The 25,769-nt window shown below is 38.6% G+C and overlaps 1 protein-coding gene across 1 annotated transcript in view; it reads right to left on the bottom strand.

Annotated features, from left to right (window-relative positions):
• The window catches only part of RFTN1 (raftlin, lipid raft linker 1), a 97,658-nt gene that overhangs the window by 14,235 nt on the left and 57,654 nt on the right, over positions 1-25,769 (bottom strand). The window contains exons 5-7 of the mRNA XM_074150701.1: positions 15,334-15,757; positions 11,055-11,258; positions 3,656-3,771 (exon numbers count right to left, since the gene is read on the bottom strand). Coding sequence (XP_074006802.1) covers positions 3,656-3,771; positions 11,055-11,258; positions 15,334-15,757 — 744 coding nt within the window. The remainder of the gene's footprint in view (positions 1-3,655; positions 3,772-11,054; positions 11,259-15,333; positions 15,758-25,769) is intronic.

Here is a 25,769-nt window from a genome sequence, read left to right as displayed (position 1 = left end):
TACTTTGAGAAGAAAGAGTTAAATTACTCAGAGCTATTACATCCTGTCTGCTGCTTGGCGGGACCACATACTGTGACAGCTGCGAGCTTTACATCCTCTACAAACTGACATTTTACACACATACGAGTGCATCACACTGTTCAGCTTGTTTTCTCTATTAGCCTTAGCAATTAAAAAGGCAGCACTTTCTCTGCTAAGACGTGTGCCAGCCCTTCTTTTTTGCCTTTATGGTTAAACAGCAAAACTTTACCTTTTCATGTAGAAAGGTTATCTTTCTATTACTAAGGGCATCGATACATGCTACACGTCTTCCTTTTTTAAACAGTTCTCTTTTGTTGTGGCTGGGATTCTTTTGTTTGTTTCTCCTTCTTAACTGGGATACAGTGCAATAAATTTACATTCAGTTCAGACCACATCTGAACAACTCCATAGCTCCTCCACATATTTTAAATTTGTATCAGATTTGATTAAGTATCCATTATACATATTTATGTCATGCTGCTCATCAGTTCTTCCACTACCTTGGTACAAACAAAAATGACAAATGGAAAATGTTAATCTGGATCAGAGCTGAACCTATATAAAAAAAAAAGCCTACATTAATGAGTCATGCCACTGGTCCACAATAATCTCTGTGATAATTATACTTTGAAGTACTCATAACAGAAACAAAGCCTTTACTGGCTTTTGGACATCTTGTCTCACTACTGTACTCTATCTTCTCCCATCCAGATCCTGCATTTTACAGTCCCTTCCTCTGCATTATTCTATGTTTATGGTAAATAAAGGTTGAATTCCAATAGGGTTTAACAGAGAGGCGACTTGGTCTTCTGGGTACGACACTGGACATGTGTCTACAGACCCCCTGGTTTCCAGTCTGTCCTTCATTCACTTGATCACTTTACCTACCTATGCCTATTATGTCTCAGAAAGCATGACGCATGAAATACCCGGGCAGTTATTTAAATGTCAGGAGAAGGAAACAGAGGTGGTCAGCTCTGCTCTTCCTGTGAATGGGTAAGACCTTTGCAGGAGTTCCCCAATGCCTCAACCTCTTCCTTCAGCAGGCTTTTTCTTCTCCATGTGCTTCCACTTTCAGGTTGGTGGGTAACAAGTTCAGAATGTCCCCAAAAGAGGGGCACTTATTTCAGAAGCGCAAAATTGTCAGGGAACACACAGCATCCAAATTTCAGACTCCAGCAGACAATAATCTGATCATAGAGGCAAGCTGTGTAGATGCTATCAGTCAGTTTCTGAAATTGCACATACCAAATCTTATGTTTGGAAGGAGAGATTCTCCCCGTTAGCCCTCACACAGACATGGGTGCAGCACCACAACATCTCTTGACACACCAGATGCCATCGGGAGGTTGATTCCTTAATCTGTTGACCAGCTGTGTCTCCGGCACGGGACTGCCGGAATTTAATGCAAATTGAATGCAAATCCATCTACCAGGGCTCTAATGCTTCAAGGGGCCCTTCTAGAAGATACTAGCATTTTGGTCTAGCACTCTGCCATCACAGGATCCCCATTACCAGATGCTGTCCTTGGCACGTAGCTTGAAACAAACTTTCTTGTGTCCGCACAGAGCAATTTAAGAGGTGCGTAGGGGGAATTATGCATAACTTCACTGCAATATCCTACTGAGGCAGAGAACCTTTCACTGGTTGTCCAAGAGCAAAACTCATCCAGACCAAGAATCCATTTAACTCAGAAAGCAGTCTTCAACATGGCTGTAAGTGACAGCTAAGGAAGAGTAATATATATCGGGGCAAGCATGTAGGATACCTGGCCCAAATATTTTGTGTACTTCCTCTCAGCAGGTCTGGTTCAGTTTCTATTGAAAGGAAGCCAGCTTGTGCAACATGAGACCATTCTGTGACACCAGGTATATTATATGGGGAGAATCAGGGGGTTTACTTCAAAATAGCACTCCCGATCTGAATTAAAATGCTTGTATAAACACAGAGATAGATAAGGTAGAGGAAGAAAGCAACATTGCTTCCACCTGAACCCATCTAAACTTCTTGAACCCACACCATTCTCCAGAAGAGAGTTCTACAGATTTACTGCCTGCTGTATAAAGAATTACCTGAATTATCTCTTTTTGGTTTGTTTCTTACCTGGCACCTACTAGTGTGATTTGACAACTCTTAGTTCTTATACTGGAAGAGATGGCAAACAGCCAATCCCTATTTACGTGCCTCACGTGATTTAGGAGACCTCTACCTATTCCATTCCCTGCAACTCTTCTCTTTTCCAGGCTGAAAGGACACACCACGTAAAGTCTTCCCAATATGGAAGCCGTCTGTATCTCTGATCCTCCTCGCTGCTCTTCTCTGAAAATTTACCATGTCAACATAACCTTCTGGAATATGGTGCTGTCAAATCATGGCTTATACAGTAGTATGCAGTAGTATATGCTTGCTGCTTCACCCTCTGTTCCTTTCCTAACAGTTTTTAACATATGGTTAACATTAAAGCTTCTTAACATTTGCCTTCTTGATCAGCACTGACCTAATACATTCATGGAACCATCTGTCATTATTCCAAAACCTTCCTCCTGAGTGGCAACAGCACAATTTGACCCTAAAAATGAACAAGAACTTCCAGTCAAGTCTGTAATAACTGGAATAATATTAAATGTAATGTAGGAATTGTTTGTTCAGATGCACATTATCACAAGAAAAACTGCCATTAATGCATTACACTGTTCTTCAAGAAGTTTCTAGCCATTATTATGTGGCCATTTCTTGCTAGATTACAAAGTCATCCATCTAATAACCAACCTCTTAACTCTAGTCTCCTGGAATTTTACACATTTAGTCTAGCATCTGTCCAATTTTCCTTTAATCCATCCTTTTGGCATGTGTGTGCCTTGCTTGTCTTAGGATTTTACACCACTTATAATATATTCCAAGCGAAAAGGTCAGGCATTGCCTTTATAGATACATAACATCTATTTCTGGCAGACTACTTCTTTCCCCCCACACACAATCTTTTTGCTTCAAGTCACAAAGACTTTTAAGCCCGGCTTTTCAACTGCCTGTGTATCAAATTTGCTGTGGAAGATCAGTACTGACCTGATCTAAATGGTGTTTCTGCTGATGTGAGTGTGCACTTGGATCAGTAAAAAGCCTCTCTGTGACACACGTGGTCTGTTTATAGGGACCTATCCAGGATATACAGTGCTTTCAGCACTGGTAAGAAGGAGGTCAGAGAGAAGCAAATGCAGTTATCTGTGCATTCCTGCTGCAGCTAAGTCTACCTAAATGGACGCCTTCTTTAGAACTGCGATGCTACCGTGACTTGTGTGATCATGTTGCCCTGACAACCAATGGAGATCCTCTCTGCAGTTAGTCTAGCAGACATCTGTATTTTGGGGACAGATCGCTCTGAGTTTCACTGCTCACCATCACTCACATTTCCTACCCCCCTTCAATAAAGCACAGAGATTATAAAAACCAAAAGTGCACTGTACAAACCTAGTGTGTGGTTAAATGGTGTTACTGTTATGTTGCATCCCTTTACCTCAGTTGCCTCTCTGGTACTGTTGAAGCACAGATCAGTACAGAAGAGGTACTGCCTCGCAGTCTTGGAGTGTTTTGATTTGCAAAAACAAAGAAAATCAAAGAAGAAAAACTGCGCACATACCTTCAGGACAGTCCACTGCTCTACAACAATTGCATCATAGCTCTGCGTGGTTTTACTGTCTTCCACAGCAACATCTTCGAAGAGAAATACTCCATCCATTGTCCCGTGTAAAGAATCTGTGAAAATATAGGGTTATCTGTAAGCTTTATGGAAGGCCACCCATGTGTAGTGAGGCGTTTGAATTTATTAAATCACAAATTCTTCCAAGGATGGTAATAAAATGTGCGTAGACCTTCCTCTGATATTCCAGCTCTATTAAATGAATGAGACTAATATCTCCAGCAGCTTTTAAGAGCAATCCTACTCTCTAATAGCAAACCTCACTGTCCACTCTGCTATTCCAGAGCTTGTCCTCAAAAAACACAGCTCTCCCATTTTAAGCAGGAAAAATTGATTCAGTCCTCAGTTCAGCAGTACTGCTCACCTACTTGAAGTTATGCATGCACTTTGGGGGCTAAAGATCATGTATTATGTCAACTTTTCAAGGGCTTTTGAAGGTACACCGATATTAATGGCTATACCCATTCATTCACACAAGTCAGAACCCTACATATAGATCAGCCGTTGTAGTGAGTGATCTACATGGACTAAGGATGATCTGGCGTATCTGAATGGTGTGAAAGAAAAGATACATTCATAACTATTTAATCAATTTATGAAGGCATTTTGACCATCTGGTTTAGTGGCTCTCTATTCTCATTTGCATTCCCAGCACATTCAGCCTTTTTTCAGACAACACATACTATTAAAGTTACTTGAGCAGCACTTTCTCCTTCAACTTAGCTGTATAATCGGCTATCACTCCCATACCCAAGTTTTGTCAGCTCCATGACAGAAAAGGATCAGAATAACTGAAAAAAAATTACTTACTTTTCTTTGCTAAAATAAGCTAAATGATGAAGCAATACAATTATACTTAGAAAAACTGTAAATAAGCAGTGCCGTACTATTTACAAACACAGAAAACTCCTCTCATGTTGTCACAAAGCATGGTTTTCAGCCCTTCTAGTTTAAATAATACAGTTACGCTGTATGAATGATTACAAAGACCTTGCTTCTCCCCAAGTGTTGTATTTTGCATGATAGTTTCTTTACATTTAGGAAAGCTATGTTCCTTGCACTGATACATGTTTTTGAACTGCAACCACACAGGCCAAACCGACAGATTCCTGAACTGACAGGAGAGTCTTCTGGGCAAATCTGCTCAGCTGTGTCATCAGGTCCTCCTGCTTTCCCTGGTGGATGTTAGGAGGTCAAGAAATGCCAGTGGGAAGGCATCGCTGCCTCCAAGGGAAAACATGTGTCAAACTCAGAACCGATTTTCACAAAGGAGACAGTAAAGAGGATTAAGAGGCTTCTTACCTCTTGCAGACACAATCTCAGTCAACATCTTCCAATGTCATTATATGATCTAAATTCAATTTATTATCTGGAAATAACAAATTTATTGTGGGCTTTGCCCACAACAAACCAGGCTCGTACAGTTGAAGGCTTCTGTCTACAAACACACCGTAGCAGGACTGCTGCTGCAAGCGTCAAGCATTTGCACATCCCTTTGCTGCTAGTCACACGCTCCACTACTCTCTCCTGCCGCAGTTTCAATCAAGTTATTAAGTTCTAAGTGAGCAGATGCAAATACTCCTATCTAAACTACAACAGGATTATGTTTGTTTTCGTTTGGTTGTGAAGGACAAAAGTTGTAAACCAGACTGGGAGACTCAAAGAAGTATAAAAATACACTGTGTACTTTCAAGCTGACTGTCTCCCCAGACAGGTTTCCTGTAACTCTGTCTAGAATAAAGGGGGATGAAGACTCCTCACCACTACAGCACGCCAGAATTACAAATTGCTCCAAGGAGGACAAACTGGACTACAAAGCAGTAACTCCTGTCATCTACAAGAATTTTTCATCTGAGTGAGGAGAACAGATATTTTTGTTATAACAGGCCAGATCACTAAGTAGCTGGGTTGCAGATTAGAAAACACAGCGAGGACAAGCTTGCTGCGTACAAATGGGTACAAGAGTTAATGATAGTATTTCATTCAGAAATGGCACTGTTAGACTCCACATTCTAAAGCCAGGATCAACTCAAGTTCTGTGTAATCTGCTGTGTTCCAGCACCCACACCCATACCCAAATACATTCTAGAATGCGTAGTGTACAAATAGCCCTTTAATTTCCCAAAGCAGGGATGAGAGAGAGCACAGCACCTAAGGCTGAAATCAGAAAGCCACAGATCCCTACCAGACACAGACACCCAGGTCTCGCCAGGAAGCTCTATGCAGCGTTGCTGTACTGCTCCTGTACTGCCAATTCTTTTATGAAACTCAGAGTCGCACTGTTGGCACAACCGCAGCTTGAGCTCACCCCACGCATTTGCCAGCTAATTAATAAGCGATCAAAACACAATCAGCATGCGTGTGTTTACACTGACTCGTAAATCATCCTTTATGTTTCGCTCTGCTGCGCATTCCACTCGTGCAGTTCACAGCTTCCACATATGTGAACATTATGGCACATATGTAATGTTTTAGAAACTAATAGCTGAGCTGGTGAGACCCTACAGGCTGCAGACAAGCTTGACTGCACTTCCTTGTTGAATCTACAATGATTACTGTTGAATGCTACATCCAGTCAATCCTAAAATCCATTACCCTTTTGGCCAGGAAAGAAACCTACAGAAAATGAAGAAACTGGAAGGGGAAAACCGATAACCTATTAACCACAACCCCCTGAGCCTAGCCATTGAAGATGGGAGGACAACTAGTCCCATGTAGGCTGCAAGGTCCTAACTTGGATACAAAAATATTGTGGGAGCCAATGGCAAACCTCCTTGATGAATTCACCCAAAACGACATCTACTGCTTTCCCTTCATTCACAAATCCAGTGATTTTATCACAGAAGACAATCAGTTTCATCAAGTATAATTCACTCTTGTTAAATCTATACTGACTGTTCCCAGTCACTTTCCTCTTCTTCATGTGTCCAGAAACGTGTTCCAAGAGGACTCACTCAGTGATTTACCCAGGAATGTGTGAGGCTAACCACCCTCTAGGTCCCTGGATTGTCCTTTTGGCCTTTGTTTAAAGATGAATGCAAGCTTTACCTTTCTTAAGCGTTGGAAACCTTCCCTGATGTCCGTGACCTTTCAAAGATAGCTAAGAGTGGCCTTGTTATGACATCAGCCAGCTCTGCCAGCACCCCTGGATGCAGACCATTTGGTCTCAGGAACTCAAGCAACCCCTGTCTTGGTCTTCATCCGCTGCTGCTAGTCCTGAACCTCCTTGAACCTTGCCATTGAGCTCAGAGGACTAGAAGACTGCGTCAGTGAAGACTGAGGCAAAGGAGGCACTGAGTATCTCAGTCTTACCCAGGTCTGCTGCGACTAAATCACCCACTCCAATCTACGTGACCTCTTTTAGATATCTGATGTAGGATGAGATGGATCACAACACAAATCCTACTGACTATATTGGTCTAGGCCGAGATGTCCACTGATTATAATGGCAACTTTTGAGTGATAACTCATATGTATATACCTGCAGGGCAAATGCTTACATTTATTCAGATGAATCTTACCTAACCTATCTACAAAGATCAGACATCTAAAGCTTCAGACAGTGAGTTGGTCTTTCCAGTTTCCACTGTTTCTCATGCTAAGTATTTCCTGATTCTGATAAAGTTGTATTCCCTTTTGATAATCTCTTTGTTTAAGAAGATTTAGCTCATGGAACTTAGCCTACATTAAAAAGGTCTTTACTAAAATCAAATGTTAGTTCATTTGCAATAGGGCAGTAAGGAATGCCAATAAAACAAACCATTTTGACTTTGCTGTTTGTGGTATCATTTCCCAATCTCTACTCTTGAACTGACATATCTTCACTCTTCCTTAAGGAAAAGGCTCTGAACGTAAAGGCTACAATCACTGTCCTTCCTCTGAAAATGTTCCATTACCACTGCATTTTTTATTAAGGTATCCTACTGTGCACAAAAAGCTATTTTCACTGGGTTGTATAAATATTTGATGTAGCTTGGTTGACAAAAAGCTATTTTGATGTTCCTGTTTCTGATTTACAAGAAGTATAAGGGAAAAGATTTCTTACTTTACCATGACAGCTTTCCTAGCGGGCAACAATTTTCCCCTTGTTGTTTTTGAACTACAAATCCCCCTTATCCAGGAAACTAACTTTTAGGCTGCTAGGAAAACTAGCTATCTGTGTCTTTGTGTGGCATGACTTGAATGTTAGCTTTTACTTCATATTTATATTCCTCCCTCCTCTTGAATCTTTTCACCTTCAGTACCCACAGATAAAAATAATTCCAAATGGATGATAAAAATCCCAGCCACTTCAGTGGATTAGGTGACTATAATTGGCAAAATGCATCACTGGTTTAACTCTGTCAGAGGCGGTGTGAATATAACAGACAATCAATCTGACCCTCTAAAAAAATACCTATTTTCCTCTTCCAAGCAACTCACATTTTGTTTCATTTGCTTTGTCTTTAAGGACTGTCAATGTTTTCTGGTTGGTTGCCTGGCTTTTTCTAAGTTGTAAAGGCAGGCAATTCACAGAAAGAATGGTAAAACAAATACAAGAATGCCAGGCATTTAAAGACCTGCAGTTCAAAACAACTAAAGAGGAGCAAGCTTGTGATTACTCTGTTAAGGCATCAAAACATAACCTGAGCTTTGACTCTTCCGCCCTCCTCACTCTCATCTTCTTACACTGCTGATTGGAGACTTGCTGTTATAGGAAAGAAAGAGACCCCACCTGTTACACCATTTCCATTTGCAGCGGTATTAATCTGGAGCTTGCTGCTACAGCCTCCACTTCTCACTAGAAAAGGGCAAGGGTGAAGTCCTATGATCACTTTAGATCACTAGGCAGGACCAGTTTATACCCAGGACTGCAGGCAGAATTAGCCATTACTCGAGTTGGATGAAAAACACCATCAAGTAACTGAACTCCAAATCTAAGTAACTTATTTGTCAACATCTGTGAATGTTCGAGGGCCAAGCAAGCTGCTGTTTCTAAATTACTAACAAAATCTGAATACATTTAATATATGGTGTAACTCTGCGTGGTTTACATATTGTAATTTGCAATTGTGTTATATTTCTGTTTATAATTATCTGGTACAATAAGCAAAAAGAAACAATTGTTATCAGTGAACTTTAAAACTCTTTTAAAGACTAATTAATAAACTGTTGGCAGAAGGAAGAAACAGATTTATGACTACTGACAATCTGGAAATCTTCACTTCATTGGGCATTCCAAGGACATGGGGGAACAGAAGATAATAACCCTGCTTTTAAGTCTAATAAGCAAAATAATGAATTCATACTTTAAGCCAAAGAGAAAACCAGCCCCCAGAACAAAGAAATGTGATATAACCAATTAAAGAAAGTATGCTAATATTACCTTAATTTGGAAGAGGATTAATCAGTGAATAAGGAAAGCAGCTACAAGGAGCTGGATAGGCTGTCGTAAAGGGCTAGAAAAAAGTAAGGAGCTGAGAAGCCCTCAGCCCCCTCTTCCTTCCCCCTCCCTCCCTACCCTGGGTTATTTCATACTGGTTGGCATATGAGTGAAAAAGCTGTTCCGTTTCTCTGCAGCACGGGAAAATTTTGTAATTTAAATCATAAACATTTAACTGCAACTGACAGCAACTTACAGATGTTCTTAGCAAAAGTTCTTCTAATAGCACGGGCACGTTCACAGTGTTTTAACGTAAGTGTTCTAATTAATACACTTTTAGAAACCTTAACTCTGAGCTTTTTGACCTCTAAATCTGTAACTGTAAAACCTAATAAAAATGTTCATTAATTGTTCATTTTCAATCTCTCATCTAACTTAATCCAGAATCTGCCCGCTTTTATACAATTCGTCATCCTGTTTACGTTGAAACCTTACTGTCATCATTCAAGCCTCCTTTATCTACGTCTGCAGGCAGTTATCCAGCCCTCCTCACTCTGGTATCCAAGTACATGAACTTCCCCCAGGACTCTGTTATGTAAATGAACTCTAGAAGTTTAAATAATAGAAAAATGCTGTGTTTAAAGCATTTTAGAGTGCACTGATAAGCAGTTTTTATTAAAGAAAACACTGAGCCTGATAGAGCCAATTAGACTTGCCTCTATGAGTTGCAATTTATACACATAAAGTAAATCAACATTTGTTTTTAAGTAAGTTAACTAGCAATTACAAGGCTTTCCAGGAAGCTGTGTGAAAGCATTCCATCAACTGAACTTTAGACCTTCCTTTTTTTGCTACTTGCTTGCAAAATGAAAAATTAGGATTGCCTGTTAATTTCCTGATTGACTTTTACCAGAACCGACTCACATTACTGTGTTTTATTACGGATGCTGGAATTCTGACCAGCAGCAAAATAGGAAGAAGATGCTCTAGAAGCAGTTCCCCTATAATTTTAAGGCACAAACCCATGAATGTTAGTTGCAGTGCCCAACCTATAGATTACCACATTCCTTTTGAAGAATGCAAACAAACCAAAATTAGGTGAAAGATTCATCCATAAGCACTTTAACCACGAAGTACACTAGTCACAAAATATTCCAGTAAAATTAATCTGGCTGTAACTTGAACATTTTTATGTTCAAGTGCTTCCCTTGGTTTGTCTTCATGGTCCCTTGGTTATGTGTCTCAGATCCCTACTATGCACCGAAGTCTGTCTTTGTACCACAGGCTTGTCTTCAGAGACACTGTGGTGGCCACGAGCGTAGTACAGACTGGCTACAATATTAAACTGGATTCAGTGCCACATTTTCACAACATGCAAAAATCTGGATTTTAATCTTTGCTTCTTAATTTAAGACCAGCATTTAATCATCACTTATTTGAACACACTAGCTAGGATGAAACAAACACAGAAGACAATTTTATAAAACACTGTGCCATTAAGGTGGAAGGGGTCTCTGGAAGAACCGGGAGTGACTGACTACACATTGGACAGATGAAACCAGAGGGTCCTTACACTGACCTTCAATCAGACTCAGCTGCAGCGTGTGGCTGGGCAGCTAAGAAGAAAGCCACTCTTCCATTTATGTCATCTGCTTCACAATCTTATTAGTTTAATTCATTTTACTTGGTACTGTTTATTAACTCTGTCTATTTCTGCAATTGCAGGGTCATTTATAAATGACGTTATAAAAATGACGTACGTTTATAAAATACAATACATGATCTGTTTTCCTTATTCAAATGCCAAAATATTTCCTCTGCTTTCATTCCATTTCACTGAAATAGGTTGATCTAAACCAAATCTGCCCCTAGCCTCTATTAAAGCACCTCCCAAATGTCTTCTCTTCAAAGATAATGACCTCTATTAGAGGAGAAAGGAAAATAATCACAGCATAATGCTTTCTGTAATTTCCATACCATTTACCATTCCAAGGCTGAAGATGGCATTTACCAATGAGCCTCCTTTCCTGAAGTGATCTGTCATGTGCTCCAGCCAATTTGCTTCCAAGCTGTTGACAGTCTGCCCATTCCTGGAGATCCTCATAGGGATAGTCACTGTGTAATACTGGCTGCATCTTTGTGGGGTTTTTGGCTTGTTGAAGAGAGCGAAGATCTCTGCTTCTACCAAAAAGTAAAAAATGGAATAATGCAACAACCACTTTATGACATTTCCGCTAAAACAATGTATAACCACTGTTTGCCCTTCCCTGATTACACTGTGCAACTGCAACAAATACTTTGGGACATGGTTATCTCCTGAATACATTTCTGCAGCGCCCGACACAGTAAGGTCCCCAAACCCAACACAGTATTTTGATTGCTGTTACAGCATTTGTTACTAATTATGGATTCACTGTTGATAATAAAACATTTAAAGACAGAAATACCCGAGTACTAATGGACAATTTCCCTACTGGAGTTATCAGTGTAAACCAAGACAGGAAAACATATTCCACAAACTGCTTCAAGTACTGTAGCAGTCACAAAATCACTAAAAATTAATGCTCAGAGTACCTGTATTTTTCTACTGAATGAACTGTTAAAAGAGCTGTGACACTGAGGACAGTTTGAATACAAAATCTTACTGCAGATTTAGAAGAAACTGCATTCCATTCCATCATGGCAATTAAACTAAAGTATTAAATAACTTGGTTTTGATAATACAATGGCATGGAAACAGCAAGTAGTAGGCTCATCTGAAGAAAATGTGATGAAACATTACCGTAGACACGACATTAGCTGGTTAGTTGATTTGCTCTGGGTCTGAGCCAAGGCGAGACATCAACACAACAGTAAATGAACTTTGAAAGTAGAATTGTGAAGGGTTTTACAAATGAGAACATTTTCTAGACTCTGCTCCGTACCTCGTCTAGTATACCATAGAAGCAGATAATGTAGGCTTATCACCACAAGAAAGTCATTGTTGACAGCAAAGCTGAGCTTTCACAGCCCTAAAACTGGAAACAAGTTTAAGTGCAGATACACCTTCCAAATTCTCAGAAGGGTACAACCATCAATAGAATTACCAATAAAAAATTGTTGGACATCAATATTTTACTTATTAATGGACATGGAAATCAATGGTAAAATTTCTATTGACTTCCAAATGCCAAAAATTCTCCTAAAATAAAATAATTCAAAAGGTAAAGACATTATATGAAATTCATTCATTCAATAAGCTCCTCTTGTTTTCAAGTTATAATATTATAATCTCAAGTATTAAAGTAAAGAAAGAGATGTCAAGAGAAATGTTAAGACTGCTCGCTAACAAATGTCACTGAGCAAGTAGTGTTGAAAAAGTTGAAAAAGGTATTAGAGGGGAGCTGCTCAGAGCCAGGCTGGCAGCACTTGAAGAAGAGAGCAGGAAGCTCACGCTATAACCGAACATGAAAGAGAGACCTAATGCTCTCAGACATGAACCGTTGATTCAAATAGAGTAGAAAGGAATAAACTGTCGACAAGAATCCTCTTGCTGTTTACCACTTGTTTAGAAAGAACAAAATTATGATAACCCTAACTCAGAAGAGCATACAGAAAACTTCCATGATCGTTTTGATTCTGACCCCCAAAATAGACGCATGTTGGAAATGGAGATCTTTTTGGTGTAAACGAAGAATTACATTAACAATATTAAATCATGGAACTGGAAAACCATAGGGAAATGATAAATCAGGTTTGACACTGGGCTGTTGACAACATGCATTTAAAATGCATGGGAGTTTTTCAGTGGTTGACCTCCTTTGTCACCATTATTGAGTGTTTAGTACACCAGTCCTAACCACCCTTCAAGTCACTGTTGACAACAGTTTTCACCAGCAAGCCTGACTTCCCAAGCATGGACACAAACACCTTTGGTTTGGTTCTAGGTAACACAGCACTTTTGGACATACCCTTGGAATATCTGTGCCTTGTTCACAAGCAAATAATTTTCAACACTGCATTGAAGAGCCCTTTAGTAAAAGGGAAACTGAGTAAGCACTACAAAATATTGAGAAAAAAAAAAACAATGAAGAAGCAGAAAAATAACACTTGAATAGTATAAAACCTAAAATAAAGAACAAAATTAAGATTCCACAAATAGTAAGAAATATTACAATTTTTTCTGAAGTTTTATGTAGGGAAGATGGAGTTCAAGAGTAGGAACTTCCTATGGAATAAGTAGGCTAACTGGAAAAGAAAAACACCTGATGCTTTCTATCTTTATGTTCCCAAGGAAGGATGGAGAACTGCTGCCAAAGACTGAAATACATTTTCCATGGGAGGAAAAGGGAGTGCTGTAATAACAAAAAATTCGTGCAAGAGTAATAAAGAAATCAGCAATGTTGTACAGGCAATAGATTTGGGAAAATCCTACTATTGGTGAACTACCACATAAAACTGCTTTCTCAGACCTTTAGTCTTGGAAAGTATTTGCGTAACTCACCAATTAAAAAAAACTGTATGAGAAATAAATAAAGCCAAAAAGCACTCAGAGAAAGAAAGACAAATAAGGAAACTAGATGCATTTTTAAAATAAAACCTCTTATCTGGCAAATCAGCAGCTGTAATAAAATCCTGGGGTGTTACAGACAGATAGACGTTGGGAAGACTGGAGGTGATCAGCTTCACATTATGCAGAAATATTAAGAATGTGGTTACTTGTAGCAAAAGGTTTCCACTGTTCAGTATGGAGAATAGCATCAAAAAGATGATTAAACTTGCTAGGTTAACTCTCTCAAAGACAGATATTAAAGAGAGAAAGAACGGGTCTGATTAGACTTGGAGATAACTAATTTAGAACTATAAAACTAAGAGAAGTTTTATGATGTGTAAGATTCTAGTGTAAACCAGAAAAAATTACTCAAATAATAGCTATGCTTTGACTGCAATCTGGCTGTCTCCTCGCCCAACAAAAATTGAAGAAAGTATGGTGAAAGGTTACTGGAGTGTGATCCAAATCGGATGGCAAAAAGCTTATTACACCAAAATACAACGGAAACCAAGACAATAGTCCAAAGAGGGTACAATGCAAAGTCATTCTCTACACATAAAATCCCCAAAGGGGTAGGATTGTTTCACTGAATCTATGTAAGACATAAAGAATAGGGATAAATTAAAGTCAAGGACAGTACCAGGTGAAAGGAATGTAGATGGAATTTTCTTACGTAGATTTGTGGCTTGTAAAGAAAGTAAGCAAAGCGGTAAGAGAAATGAGTGTACACACTTTTCTAGGATTTAAGCAAACACAGGAAAGAAAAATATTTTGAGGTTTAAACTGGAAATGGGACAAGAATATTTTTTCTGATGACTTTTCATTTTCTAAATTACTCTGGTCTCCATCCTATTTTGAACTACAATTCCTGCTACTGAAGTAACCTCCAAGCAACAAACACCTTAAGGAGGGTATTTTGAGACCTCAGCTGAGATTTTTGGTTTTTTGATGGCATAAAATCAAGTGGAAAGCACACCTGAGGAGAAACATGTCAAAGAAATGAAAGAAAGAAAACTGGTATATGAAGAATAATCTTAGAAAAATAGGAGAACTGGAAGGCAAATTATTAGGACCATCATTACCAAGAGGACCTTTATGATAAATTAGCAAACACGAGCCATTAACAAAATAACTGCCGCTTTCCAGTAATTACAATTCTGACTGTAGCATTGACCCCAGCCTGACTGTAAGATACAAAGAGAGACTTCAGAGTCCAGATTACATATACTCCTGCTGTTCCTGATATGGTTTAAATTTCAGCTAGCTGTTCACCTGCTACAAAGGGGCCAACTGTGATAAGCCTTTGTGACTTATTCCTTCTATTGCTCCAAAACCTCGTCAGGCAGATTAGCAGGGCTTTTTATTCAAATGGACCAAAAGGATGCAAAAATCAAGAGCTCTTGGGTTATCACAACAAGTACAAAAAAAGAACCAACTCGGCTGAACAGCAGACAAAAATAAGTCTTTACACTCAGGCTTACAAATGGACCATAAGAAAGTTGCACCCGCTTATATCATCTCTTCATTTGCCATCTGACTTAGCTCAGTCGTCGTGAACTGTGTAACGGTGTTGAAATCAGGTTAAGTGGCTCACTTGGTGCATCTTTTCATGGAGATTACAGTGGTAAGGTCCTCCCTGCATCCCCACCCCCCAAAGGAGCTGGGAACATAATTGAGGCAATTTTAACTTGTCTTTCACGTATGAAAGGTCACTACAATACTTACTGCCAGTAAGTGGTTTTAAGTATCGTGCTGGTGTTTCATTCTCTGCAAGTCCGTTCGGCTTGTCTGCTGCTTCTCTTACACTTGGGTTCGCGTGTTGAAACTGCTCTTCGATTCCCTTGGCAGACTTGAGATTCAGCTCTTCAGCAGCCTGTCCTTCACCTCTCCAGCCCTCCCTGGATGTGGCACATTGGTCAGCACTTTCCTCACTCGGTGCCGGAGTATTGCATCCATTAATGCCATCTATTTTCTCACCATCCGGTGAAGCATGATCCTCGGGATAATTGGAAACATTTTTATTATCTCTTGATTGCACAGAGTTGTTACTGGCGGGTGTCAGGGAGGCGCTGACAAGACAGTTCTTTTGGGAATGGTACTGAGGTATAATTCCAACAAATTTCATGCCTTGACTTGCAGCATCTTGAATCTACAAGTCAAAGAAGATTAGATTTTTAACTGTCAAGCTGTCTTAGCTAAATAGAAATACAGAAAATAACACCCTTCAAGGCAGCTAGCATGTCATTTTTCTACTTTTGTCCACTACCACAAGAAATTGTATGTGTTACATTTACAAGAAAATGTATGTGTTACATTTACATAAAAAGTTACATTCTAGAGAAGCAGGATGAAAACTTTTCTAAATCCTCCAAAATAATGTGGAGGTGGAGAAAAAAAGGAAAAAAAAAAAAAAGAAAAGAGAGAGAGAAAATTCCTACATATGTCTTCACAAGGGATAAAGTATCTGTTTGAAAAGTTTATTTATGCTAAATTACCACAAGTGGTAATACTCACACAAAGTTTTAGTATCAATGTTATGAAGCCGGAGACTTAATATTACATCTTCTGCTGTATTAGGTATGCGATTATGACTTTTATGCAAGGAAAAGGTTGTTAATTCTGTCTGTTATATGCACCATTATAACAACAGTTGTAACACCATTATAAGAACTCAGAATAGAAAAATGTGCGAGATGAACTAAGAAGAAGAAAAATGGAAAAAAGAGGTGTTATTATTAATCCTTTACACTTTAGGCAAAGGAGGAAAATTAAGGAATAAAATCACAATAGATCCTAAGAAAAAAACATTGGGCTAGTAGTAATGACAATTAGATAAAGCTGGAATTAACTAAGGAAGTTTTGAGACGAAGCAGTAAGAGAAATCTCTTTTAGGCAGACTCAGCACTAGGGATGCACCATCCATTCAAGTCACCAGCCTCACACCCCTCAAACCCAGGAGAAGCTGCAATGACTGCCAGGCTTCTGCGAACACGAGTGTCTCCTGATTCATTTACCAAAATCACCCACCAAAAAGGAAAGGTTTCCGTGTAATGTATACACTTCATATAATATAAAGTCTAAACACACATAAATATTTCACAAAGAAATGCCTTGAGAACAGAGAATTAATTTCGATTTCTCTGCATACCATGTAATTACAGAGAGTTAAAGTGTCTTAATTATTCTCCGAGGTTCAATTTAGTATGAACTTATGTGAAACAGTTCAGGCCTTTTTTTTTCAACAGCAAATAAATAGGAAGAATCTTGTACTATTTTTTTAAATTTTTTTTTAAATCTAAGAGGAAACTCATTTCTGCATCTTCCCTACCCAGATTTTTTTTTTTTTTTTTCATGAATCATCTGCTTCCTGGTAACGTGTTACTGTTCTGAACACACAAACCTACAGATGATACCTGAGCAACAACAAGAACTTCCTCTTTCAAACCACTATTGTATTTTCCATGTTAAATTAACTCTTAATTTCATGATCACAGGAACTTGAACAGAGCTCTCCAGGAAACAAGGCAACACTCTTCACAGGTGTTTAATCTGGCAACGGTGGGATGCTGACTTAACTAAAGATCATTGCTAAAGAGGACAATAACCTCCAAATAAAAATACTATTAGTACCCTGATAAATGATTATCTGTCTACAAAGAAAGTTAGCATGTAACGAGCCTGCTCAGAAAGGTTTAAGTGAATGTCAAGGATAGATGCATTCATAACATGCTTAATGGCCCTGAATCCCTGTTGTAATTTTACAAATACTTTTTTAAACAATGATAGAGTTACAAATTCAATTCATCTCTCATCATTAATCTACAGACACACCACTACATTTGACTAGTAGGTTGCAGGGCAGCTAATTATAGAAATTTAACTGAGCGTGCAACTGTTAAAAGTTTGATGGTACATAGGCAGTAATTTTACTGGTCCTAGTCAATAAAGACTGCTTGTCAATCTAAACCACTCTCCCACGCTGTTATTTGGATGTGATTTGCTACAATTATTGTAGCAGTGTTTTACAGTCTTGGCTCATTCCAAAAAAAAAAAAAAAAAGTGTTTGTTCTAAGGAATACCTGATCCTAAGGTTTTTCTTCTGAGGCTTTTGTTCTCAGAACAGAAACAGGAGGAACTAAGGACTGAATGACAGTCTAAGCCAAATTAGCCTAATAGTTTAGCAGAAAGATCGCAAAAAGAGAATGTATCTTCAAGGTCCTCTCCCAGCAAGTTAATCAGCAGTATCCAGAACACAAAATCTTATTTAAACCTATATTTCAAATTTTCCCAATTACATGAGGGAGAAGCAAGCATCCCATTATTTTCAATAAAGCCAATTTAGCAGGAAATGTTACATCAACAGTGCAATGTAATCTGCAGAACAGCAAAGTGATGTATCAGCAGACACAAAGATTCTTTCCTTCCAACTTTCCACAAAACCATGAAGAGGCTAGCTCTCATCATAAATAAAGTATAAAGCCTGAACATCTTCAACAGGATGCTGGTATTTCAGCATCCTGTTGAGAGCTTAAATAGTACAAGATTTTAGTTGCCTTCACATCCAGAATGAATTATGCCATCCAGTATACATTCACATTTTCTGTTCACTGTATTTGAAATACTGAATATTTGAACTATAAAAAAAAAAAAACCAACCCAGACTTAAACAAGCCCAAGCATCAGTACGTGGACAGGTCATGCCCAGGAGCTACACAGGGCAGAAGGGCTGTTTCTACCAGGCACCTGGGGTTTTTGGACCCTTTGAGGTATCCAGTGGTGGTACACACAGAGAGGCAGGTCCGTTCCAGCCTTTTGGGAAACCATCTTAGCAGATGCGGTGCTGGGAATCAGTAAGAGGGCAATGCATGGGAGAAAGCGGGGGTAAAGCTGCACTGAATGGGAACAACACGATGCTACTCTGACAGGGTCACCCAGAACATATTCCAGATTGGATAGATACTACAATTACTTGTCTTTATGTGCCAGTTTAGAGTACTAACAAAAGTACTAACAAAGGTCCTTGTCATACTATGCTGTGTGACTAAATGAGAGGAAAAAGCATAAAGAGCAGAGCAACTGCATCTCCACCACCTACCACATCAGAAAAAAGAGCTAGATTAAAAATACCCTTACTTTAGGTGATTCATACTAATTTCAGTTGTTTTACTGACCTTTTTTGTATTTTAAATAGACTACATATTTGCTCTTTACATGTTGGGAAACCTTTAAAAGGTAAATTCCAACAAAATTTAAAATAATAATACAAAAATTTCTTTGGTTCTTTCCCCAGATAGGAACAGAAACATTTTTATTGCCTCAAAGTGCTGCTTGGATGATCCTAACCACAAACACAAGAACAAGTTTTCATCACAAAAGATGTTATTGTTCAACAACAGAAGCAGAACTTAACTCATTTATTTTGACCTGGATAAACCCCCAAGTGGGTACATCCAAACCAGTTTATAACTGGCTTGAAACAAATTGGATTTATGCCAGTTTAAAAATAGAACCTGCTTAAAGAAGGGGTGAAATTTCATGTATACAGAGGGCCAAGGCATTTAAAGAATTTAATGTCATCCCTATAATTTGCTTGATTAGAAACCTGGCATTTTCCCTGAAGGGAAAAAAATGACAGATTTAGCCTTTGCTATCTGTGAAATAAATATCAAAATTTCCCACTAACTCTAGTAAGAATAGGAACAAGCACCGCGTCCAACCCTGGTGTCACTACCTTAATTGAATTTTAGCTGGGGCACTTGTGTGTTAACATTTCTTAACATTTGTGAAGTGTTATTGTTTATTTCAGAACTGACTGACCGCTATTTTTATATGGCATTTGGAAAAAAGGAACCATCAGCGGCACAAACTAGTGTCACTAAACATTATGTTGATGTAACAAATTTATATCCCATCTTTTTTAATACTTCTGGTGCTCTTGAAGGCTCCCTACCTAATTAGAAAATGGCTGACAGTCTAAAGCTCTGTAAAACCACACATGACCGAATGATTAAATCCCCTTTTCTGAAAACTACTTGTTTTTAAACTGTAGGCCTCACAACCATGAAAGAAGTGCAGAGATTCCAGGTTGAAAGCTCATTTTGAACAGCCACATACAGGTTTTCTTTTCAAATCTATTTAGAATAAAGACACTTGGCAAGTTCATTGTACAGTCCACATACTGTCTGTGATTCTGCGCTTCTTGTATTATCAGCTCCACAATAATCTCCTATTCATAGCAAGCAAGCATCAGGGTACTACTTATAAATACAGAAGCTCAAAGATATAGATCCCATGCTGAACAGAATCATAGACTTTTGTCAGCTTCGGTAATTGCTTACAGGGAGATTCTGTACATTTCTCCCATGGGATGGCACACAGAAAATCAAACACCTCCCGCAAGCTCAGGATAGTATTGCACTCACATCAATAAACAAGGGAAATAATGCACAAAAACTTAATAATAAGGATGTCTCTTGGATAAGGATTTTCAAACAAATGATTTAATAAGACAAGTGTTAGGAATTGCTGTTAACGCAGGTATGCCGGGAGCTGGACATTTTTGGGATGCACCCAGAGGAAAAGCAGTTTCACTAACATCATAAGAGCACTCCAGTTTATAGCAGCCCTAAATGGTCTCAGGGCTTACACTTCCTGATGATCTGTAAAAAAACCACCTTCAAAACCTAGGCATTAGGACTGAACATAGGTTTGCTATATGGTTCACGATATAACAAGGTATGGAAAGAATGCACAGCAACTTGGTAAAAGGGACTGCCTCTAATATAAAACCAAACAACAGAAACAGTTTACAAAGAGCACACATAGCAAAAATGCGCTTGGATAAAGGACAACATTCTCTCTCTGCAATGAACTGATCTCCTGATGGTCAGATGCATTTAGTTAGCTCTGCAGCAAACTAAGGGAAAAACTGCTACTTAGTCCTACTGATGGGAAAACATATGGCCTTTGAAACAATAGCTGGGTTAATTGTGCTCAGAGCTATCTCAAACTTTTTTTAAGCCAAGCATAAACTGTCTTAGCCAATAAAATAAATTCTCGACTGTCTGTCTGTTTATTTGGTTTCTAAAAGAACAATGTTAGAGGCATTAGACCTCATAATGTGTACCAGAAACAAGATCACTGTATTTTTCTACCTTCTTTTTAGGATTCAAGCAAATCTCCTTTGACAACAGACATAGCACCCGGGATCTTCATGCAAAGAACATCATCTTGTGGGGTTTGAGGGGAACACTGTGTACTGCATACCAGGAGCTGGAACTGGAAAAGAATGTTCAAGACATCCAAGTCCTCCTTCATTAATATTTAGCAGTACGTTTCATCAAAAATATTGAACATTCCCCTTCTAGTTTGTTCATTTCTGAAACCAGATGTTTAAAATTAAGACAGTTTGCCTCTGATATTTTCTGTAGGTCTCACATGCTGCTTCCTGAGAAGACAGCAACAGTCATCAAGATTTTACTGCTTATTTAAAACCAATTAAGCTTAGCTAATGTTCTGAAGGAGGGGTTTAGTTCTTTCTAAATGACTCAAAACTTTTGTGACTTGGGCATTTTTGCATCTCTAGTATTAAGTTACGAAAAATGGTAATTCTACTAATCAAACAGCAAAGCAGCAACTGCTAATCATTTCTCTCAGTCCTGTTAGGTCTGAGACTCTGTTTCACTACTTGCAGATTTCCAAACCATGCAACCTTTCTGACTAGGATGTTCTGTCATTTAAACCTTACTTCCCATGCATTTTTAACCTTGTCCAGTTTACACTCATCAGTTCTAAATTTGAGATAGACAGTTCGTGTTCATATAAATATAAGTAAATATAAATGTAGCTATTAGAACGGCAAATCCCAATCTGCATTCAGGCTTTCAAATGACCAAGTATTTTCACTGTCAATTACAAAAAATAGGCCATCAGGGATCAAGCATTGGAGGGATGCCTTGAAAAATGTTACCATAAACCCAAATCACAGAGGTGTCCTTTAAGTACTGTTTTAACAGTGTTTGTATTGATGCTTCGAACGAAAATCTTGACCAGAATTTTCATTTGGGAAATCTAGATCTAAAGACTGTTAGAATGAAGTTGGTAGATCCAAGAGAAGATAATAGAATACAAAAACAAACCCAAAACTTGAAAACTAATGAGTTTCTTGAAGAAACAAATGTACACAGCCCATTCAACACAACCATTGACTTGACACTTTAAGCTCTCTCTGCGTTTGTGGTGGAGCACAACTAGGCACTGAGCAGGGAAAAGAAAGCAAGCTTTGCAGTTTTACAACATGCTCATTGGTAGCAGCCCCCGCAAAAGGGAACTGAAAGCTACGAACAGAACAGGGGGAAATATAGTGAAGCAAGTAGCTACGGCAACCTACTGCTATGACGAATAAAACAGAAGATAGTCTCTTAAGACAGTGCTGTCAAGAGTTATTAAGTTACAGTGAGCTATATGTCTCCTGCTACCGGAGCCAAGGCAGGGATGAGAGTAACAACTTGAAATTCCTTTTCAGCTTGTATTAGCTGTATGTTCATTCCTGAGAACAATATAACTGTGCTAAACACGTAGAGCAGCGTGGTGCCAAGTACACTTGTTCCTTTCAGCGTATTTCACTAGATGACAGGTCTTGAAACCACACTGTCTCATCCTCTGCGGTCTTGGGTGCGATGATTCTTCTCAAATTATTGTCTTACTTTAACATCTGTTCCTTCACAGAGCTGGCAAAGGGTGAACATCGTTGGATACAGGCTACAAAGATTCAGTGACTGTGGTACCTGCCCAAAAGTCACGTAACCTACCTGTGTCCTCCCATCCTTGCCCTAAACTCTGAAAAGAAATCCTCAATTTATCCATGCCATTTAAGATATAGTCTCTAAAAATTGTTTTAGACCTGGGATAAACTGCTACGAAGCAGCCAGCTATGCTCACTCAACTCGAATACTTGATATACGCTGTCAAAAAAAAAGTCTGTAGAAACTCTGTTCCAAGCGCCTGCTCTAGAGAAGAGACATTTTCAAAATGCAGACCATGTCCTGTATATGAATCTTTTGAGAGAAACTCCTACACTAATGGATGAACATAAGCAAGGAGAAAATAAATAGTTATAGAGATGGGTGGTTGAGCGTTGTATCTAACAGTCGTTTTAGATGGATGAACATAATTCAGTGCTCTTGTAGAACATGAGAAAACAGTCATTTATTTGCGATCAACTAGCACTGATGTGATTCAAAACTGGCACGCTGGTTTAGTCCATCTCTGTCCTACGCAATGCAAACAAAAGCCTAAAAGGTTCAGGACAACAGGAGTATTTTAAAAATTAAGAATTCAGTATACAACTACAATACAACTTACAGACTTTACAGAACACTGTCTTTTATCTTTATATAAACCAAAGAGTGTTTTCTTTAAAATCACATTGTTTCATCAAGCCATCTGTTACTCGTAGCCAAAATTACAATTTGAACAATTTGCCCATATTTTATTTTAGCACAGTATAAAATATTATCATATTTATTGTTATTTTTTTCAAAAAAGTTATTTTTCCCACCAGACAGATCATTAAAAACATCAACTACATACTTTGTAACATCTATTTTTATCTTGGTCAAGAGGATGACTCTGAAAGCTGCTGGGGGCAAAGGATTATAAAAGCACAACCAGGCTCCTGGGAGAGTCCTGAAAATAGTTTTGCAATGTTCATGGAAGATATATATCAACACCACTCTTACAGGGCTTAGGCTAAAGAACACAAGTTGAAAGAAGCTTAACCAGGAACAGATGTTTCCCTTCACGCCAGGCTGTTTAAAATACAGTATATGCTATTTTTTACCATCTCTTGTTATATATACACTTACAAAATGTTAACAAAATGCACTTTAATAAATATTATCACAGCAGATCACAAACAGCTGAACCATTGATGTGGAGTTTCAACTTCTGCTTTGTGACCATATCTACTTCTAAGATCCAAATACTTAAAAATAAAATCGGGGCTCTGTTTGCACTGAAAACATGCAGAAAACAAAGCAGTCGGCTAAATGCTCAGCAATGGTTTTCATTACAACGCGCTAAAGAAATAAATGTTGTATTGTTCTTTTGCAAATACCCTGGAGAGCAAAGGTTTTGGAGTGGGATTTTTTGGTTTGTTTTAAGGATGGAAATGATTTTAGAAGAGGTTGAGATCACATCTAGATAGTAATCCTAGGTAACAAACAGTACTCTAGAGGGGTCGTTTTCTAGCCACAGAAGCAAATTTGAACTGCTTGTTCATTTGAAGAACAATCCTCTGAGCAATACTAAAGACTCAATTCTCAATTTTTCCCCTCTTCTATCTTTTACTGCCACCTGCTCTGACTTTATACCCTGCAGGAAATTTCTGAACAGGCCAGCTAAAACACATCTGAAGTAAAGAGTAATGCTTAACATTAAAAGAACAATCCAAGGAGCCCTGGCACCAACAGAGCAATCAGAGACTTCACAGAAGAGATCCTTGTAAGACTGCAGCAACAGAGTCAAGAAATCCACCAACAGTGGGTTTTAGTGCTCTTCAGAAAACATAAGTGCATCTCTTTGTTCATTCTAAAAAAGAAATCTCAATGCCAAGATTAAGAGTTGAAGAATAAGAAATGACAAAGAGAGAGACAAGAATGTGAGAAATACTAGAACAGCTATAGAAAAAACAGTATTTTTCTTAGCGATTATAAATAGAAGTAAAAATAATTACAATATTAGGAATTTTCACATTCATTTTTTCTAGGAAATTGCAGACTTTTGTCTTCTCATTTGCTTGCCATACTTTTACAAACACAAATAATTATATATATAAAAAGGAAATATTATTATGGACAAATTTGTCCTATGACACATTTCTCAACTTCCATGTTTTCTTGCCGTTTCATAGTTAGATGCTGAAGAGAGTTTTAAAACTCAGAAGTTGAGAGTTCAAAATCATTTAATATCACTTTCACACACTATATGGATATGTGAAGTCCCTTGTTTTGATCATATAAGACAAATGCTCATTCTAATGTGAGTAAATATGTAGGAAATAAATGATGAGAAGTCTGGGCTGAATCACTCCCTTGACTAGGAACATCTATGGAAAACATTTAAAAAGCTCTTTAAAATTCAGATAGGCAGTCAGCTTTTCTTTTATATGAGACAGAGAAGTCCTCCTAAATACTCCAACTCTGCTTCTACCTAGCACGTTAAAAGAAGCTGGAGAATACAGTTGCCTTTTAACAGCAATACTAATACAAAAATTCTTCACCAACTAGAGCTGTAACACAGATGACTCTCCAGAATACAGATGAACGGAGGGAAAAAAACAAGAGAGCAGGAAAAGTATCTTGGTAGTTTGATAAGAACATCAATATGGAGAAACACGCAGTGAGACTGACCTGTGGTCGTATGGGGTGTGTAGCGGTTCCTCACCCAACAGCTCAGCCAGTCTCCTGCCTGCTGCTCCCTCCAAAGGATGAGGGCAAATGACGGACAGTGGGGATCGAACCCCGCCAAGAAACATCTCACCTTTCAGGAGTACACCGGGTAAGTTCAGCTACAGTTTAAACTCATTGGTAGTAACGTGCATTACTTTCCAATGTATAGACTAACACTTGGAACATACTAATTCCTCATGCTAGTTCTATTCCTGATAGCATATTCTGTTTTAAATGGTAGGTAGAAAATTTCCAGTAAATACGAGTTGATACCATATATTCCATAGAGCCGGCAAGAAGGCTCAAATATGGTAGATCTTTCAGCAATGTAGTATGTGGGGTCTTCACAGAAGTGTTAGTATTGTATGGCCTTTCTTTCAAAATAATCCAATTCCCTACACAAATTGCCTTTGTACCAGGGAGAAGTGGTGGTCACTGTTTCAGATGCCAACTCGAGAACAAGTACATGGGTGGCAGTGTCCTTGCAATGTCTTTTGTTGGCATATTCCTCCCTGGGGTCCTACTTGCTTAAGTCTGAGAGGTGCCATCACTTCCTTGGCCCAGCAATGCTATTACTAGAAAATAAATGTCAACGAAAAAGTCACTACATCTGCAGGAGTTAAGATTATTTCTAGGGTACTTTGGACTAAAGAAGCTCTTCAGAGGACCGCCTAAGGGAGTGACATGTTACTGTCAGCTTCTGAGCTAGCG

The sequence above is a fragment of the Numenius arquata genome, chromosome 7 (genome assembly GCF_964106895.1).
Source record: "Numenius arquata chromosome 7, bNumArq3.hap1.1, whole genome shotgun sequence".
NCBI classification, from domain to species: domain Eukaryota; kingdom Metazoa; phylum Chordata; class Aves; order Charadriiformes; family Scolopacidae; genus Numenius; species Numenius arquata.
The sequence above is the reverse complement of the archived record's forward strand: the minus strand, read 5'-3'. Positions and strand labels throughout refer to the sequence as shown.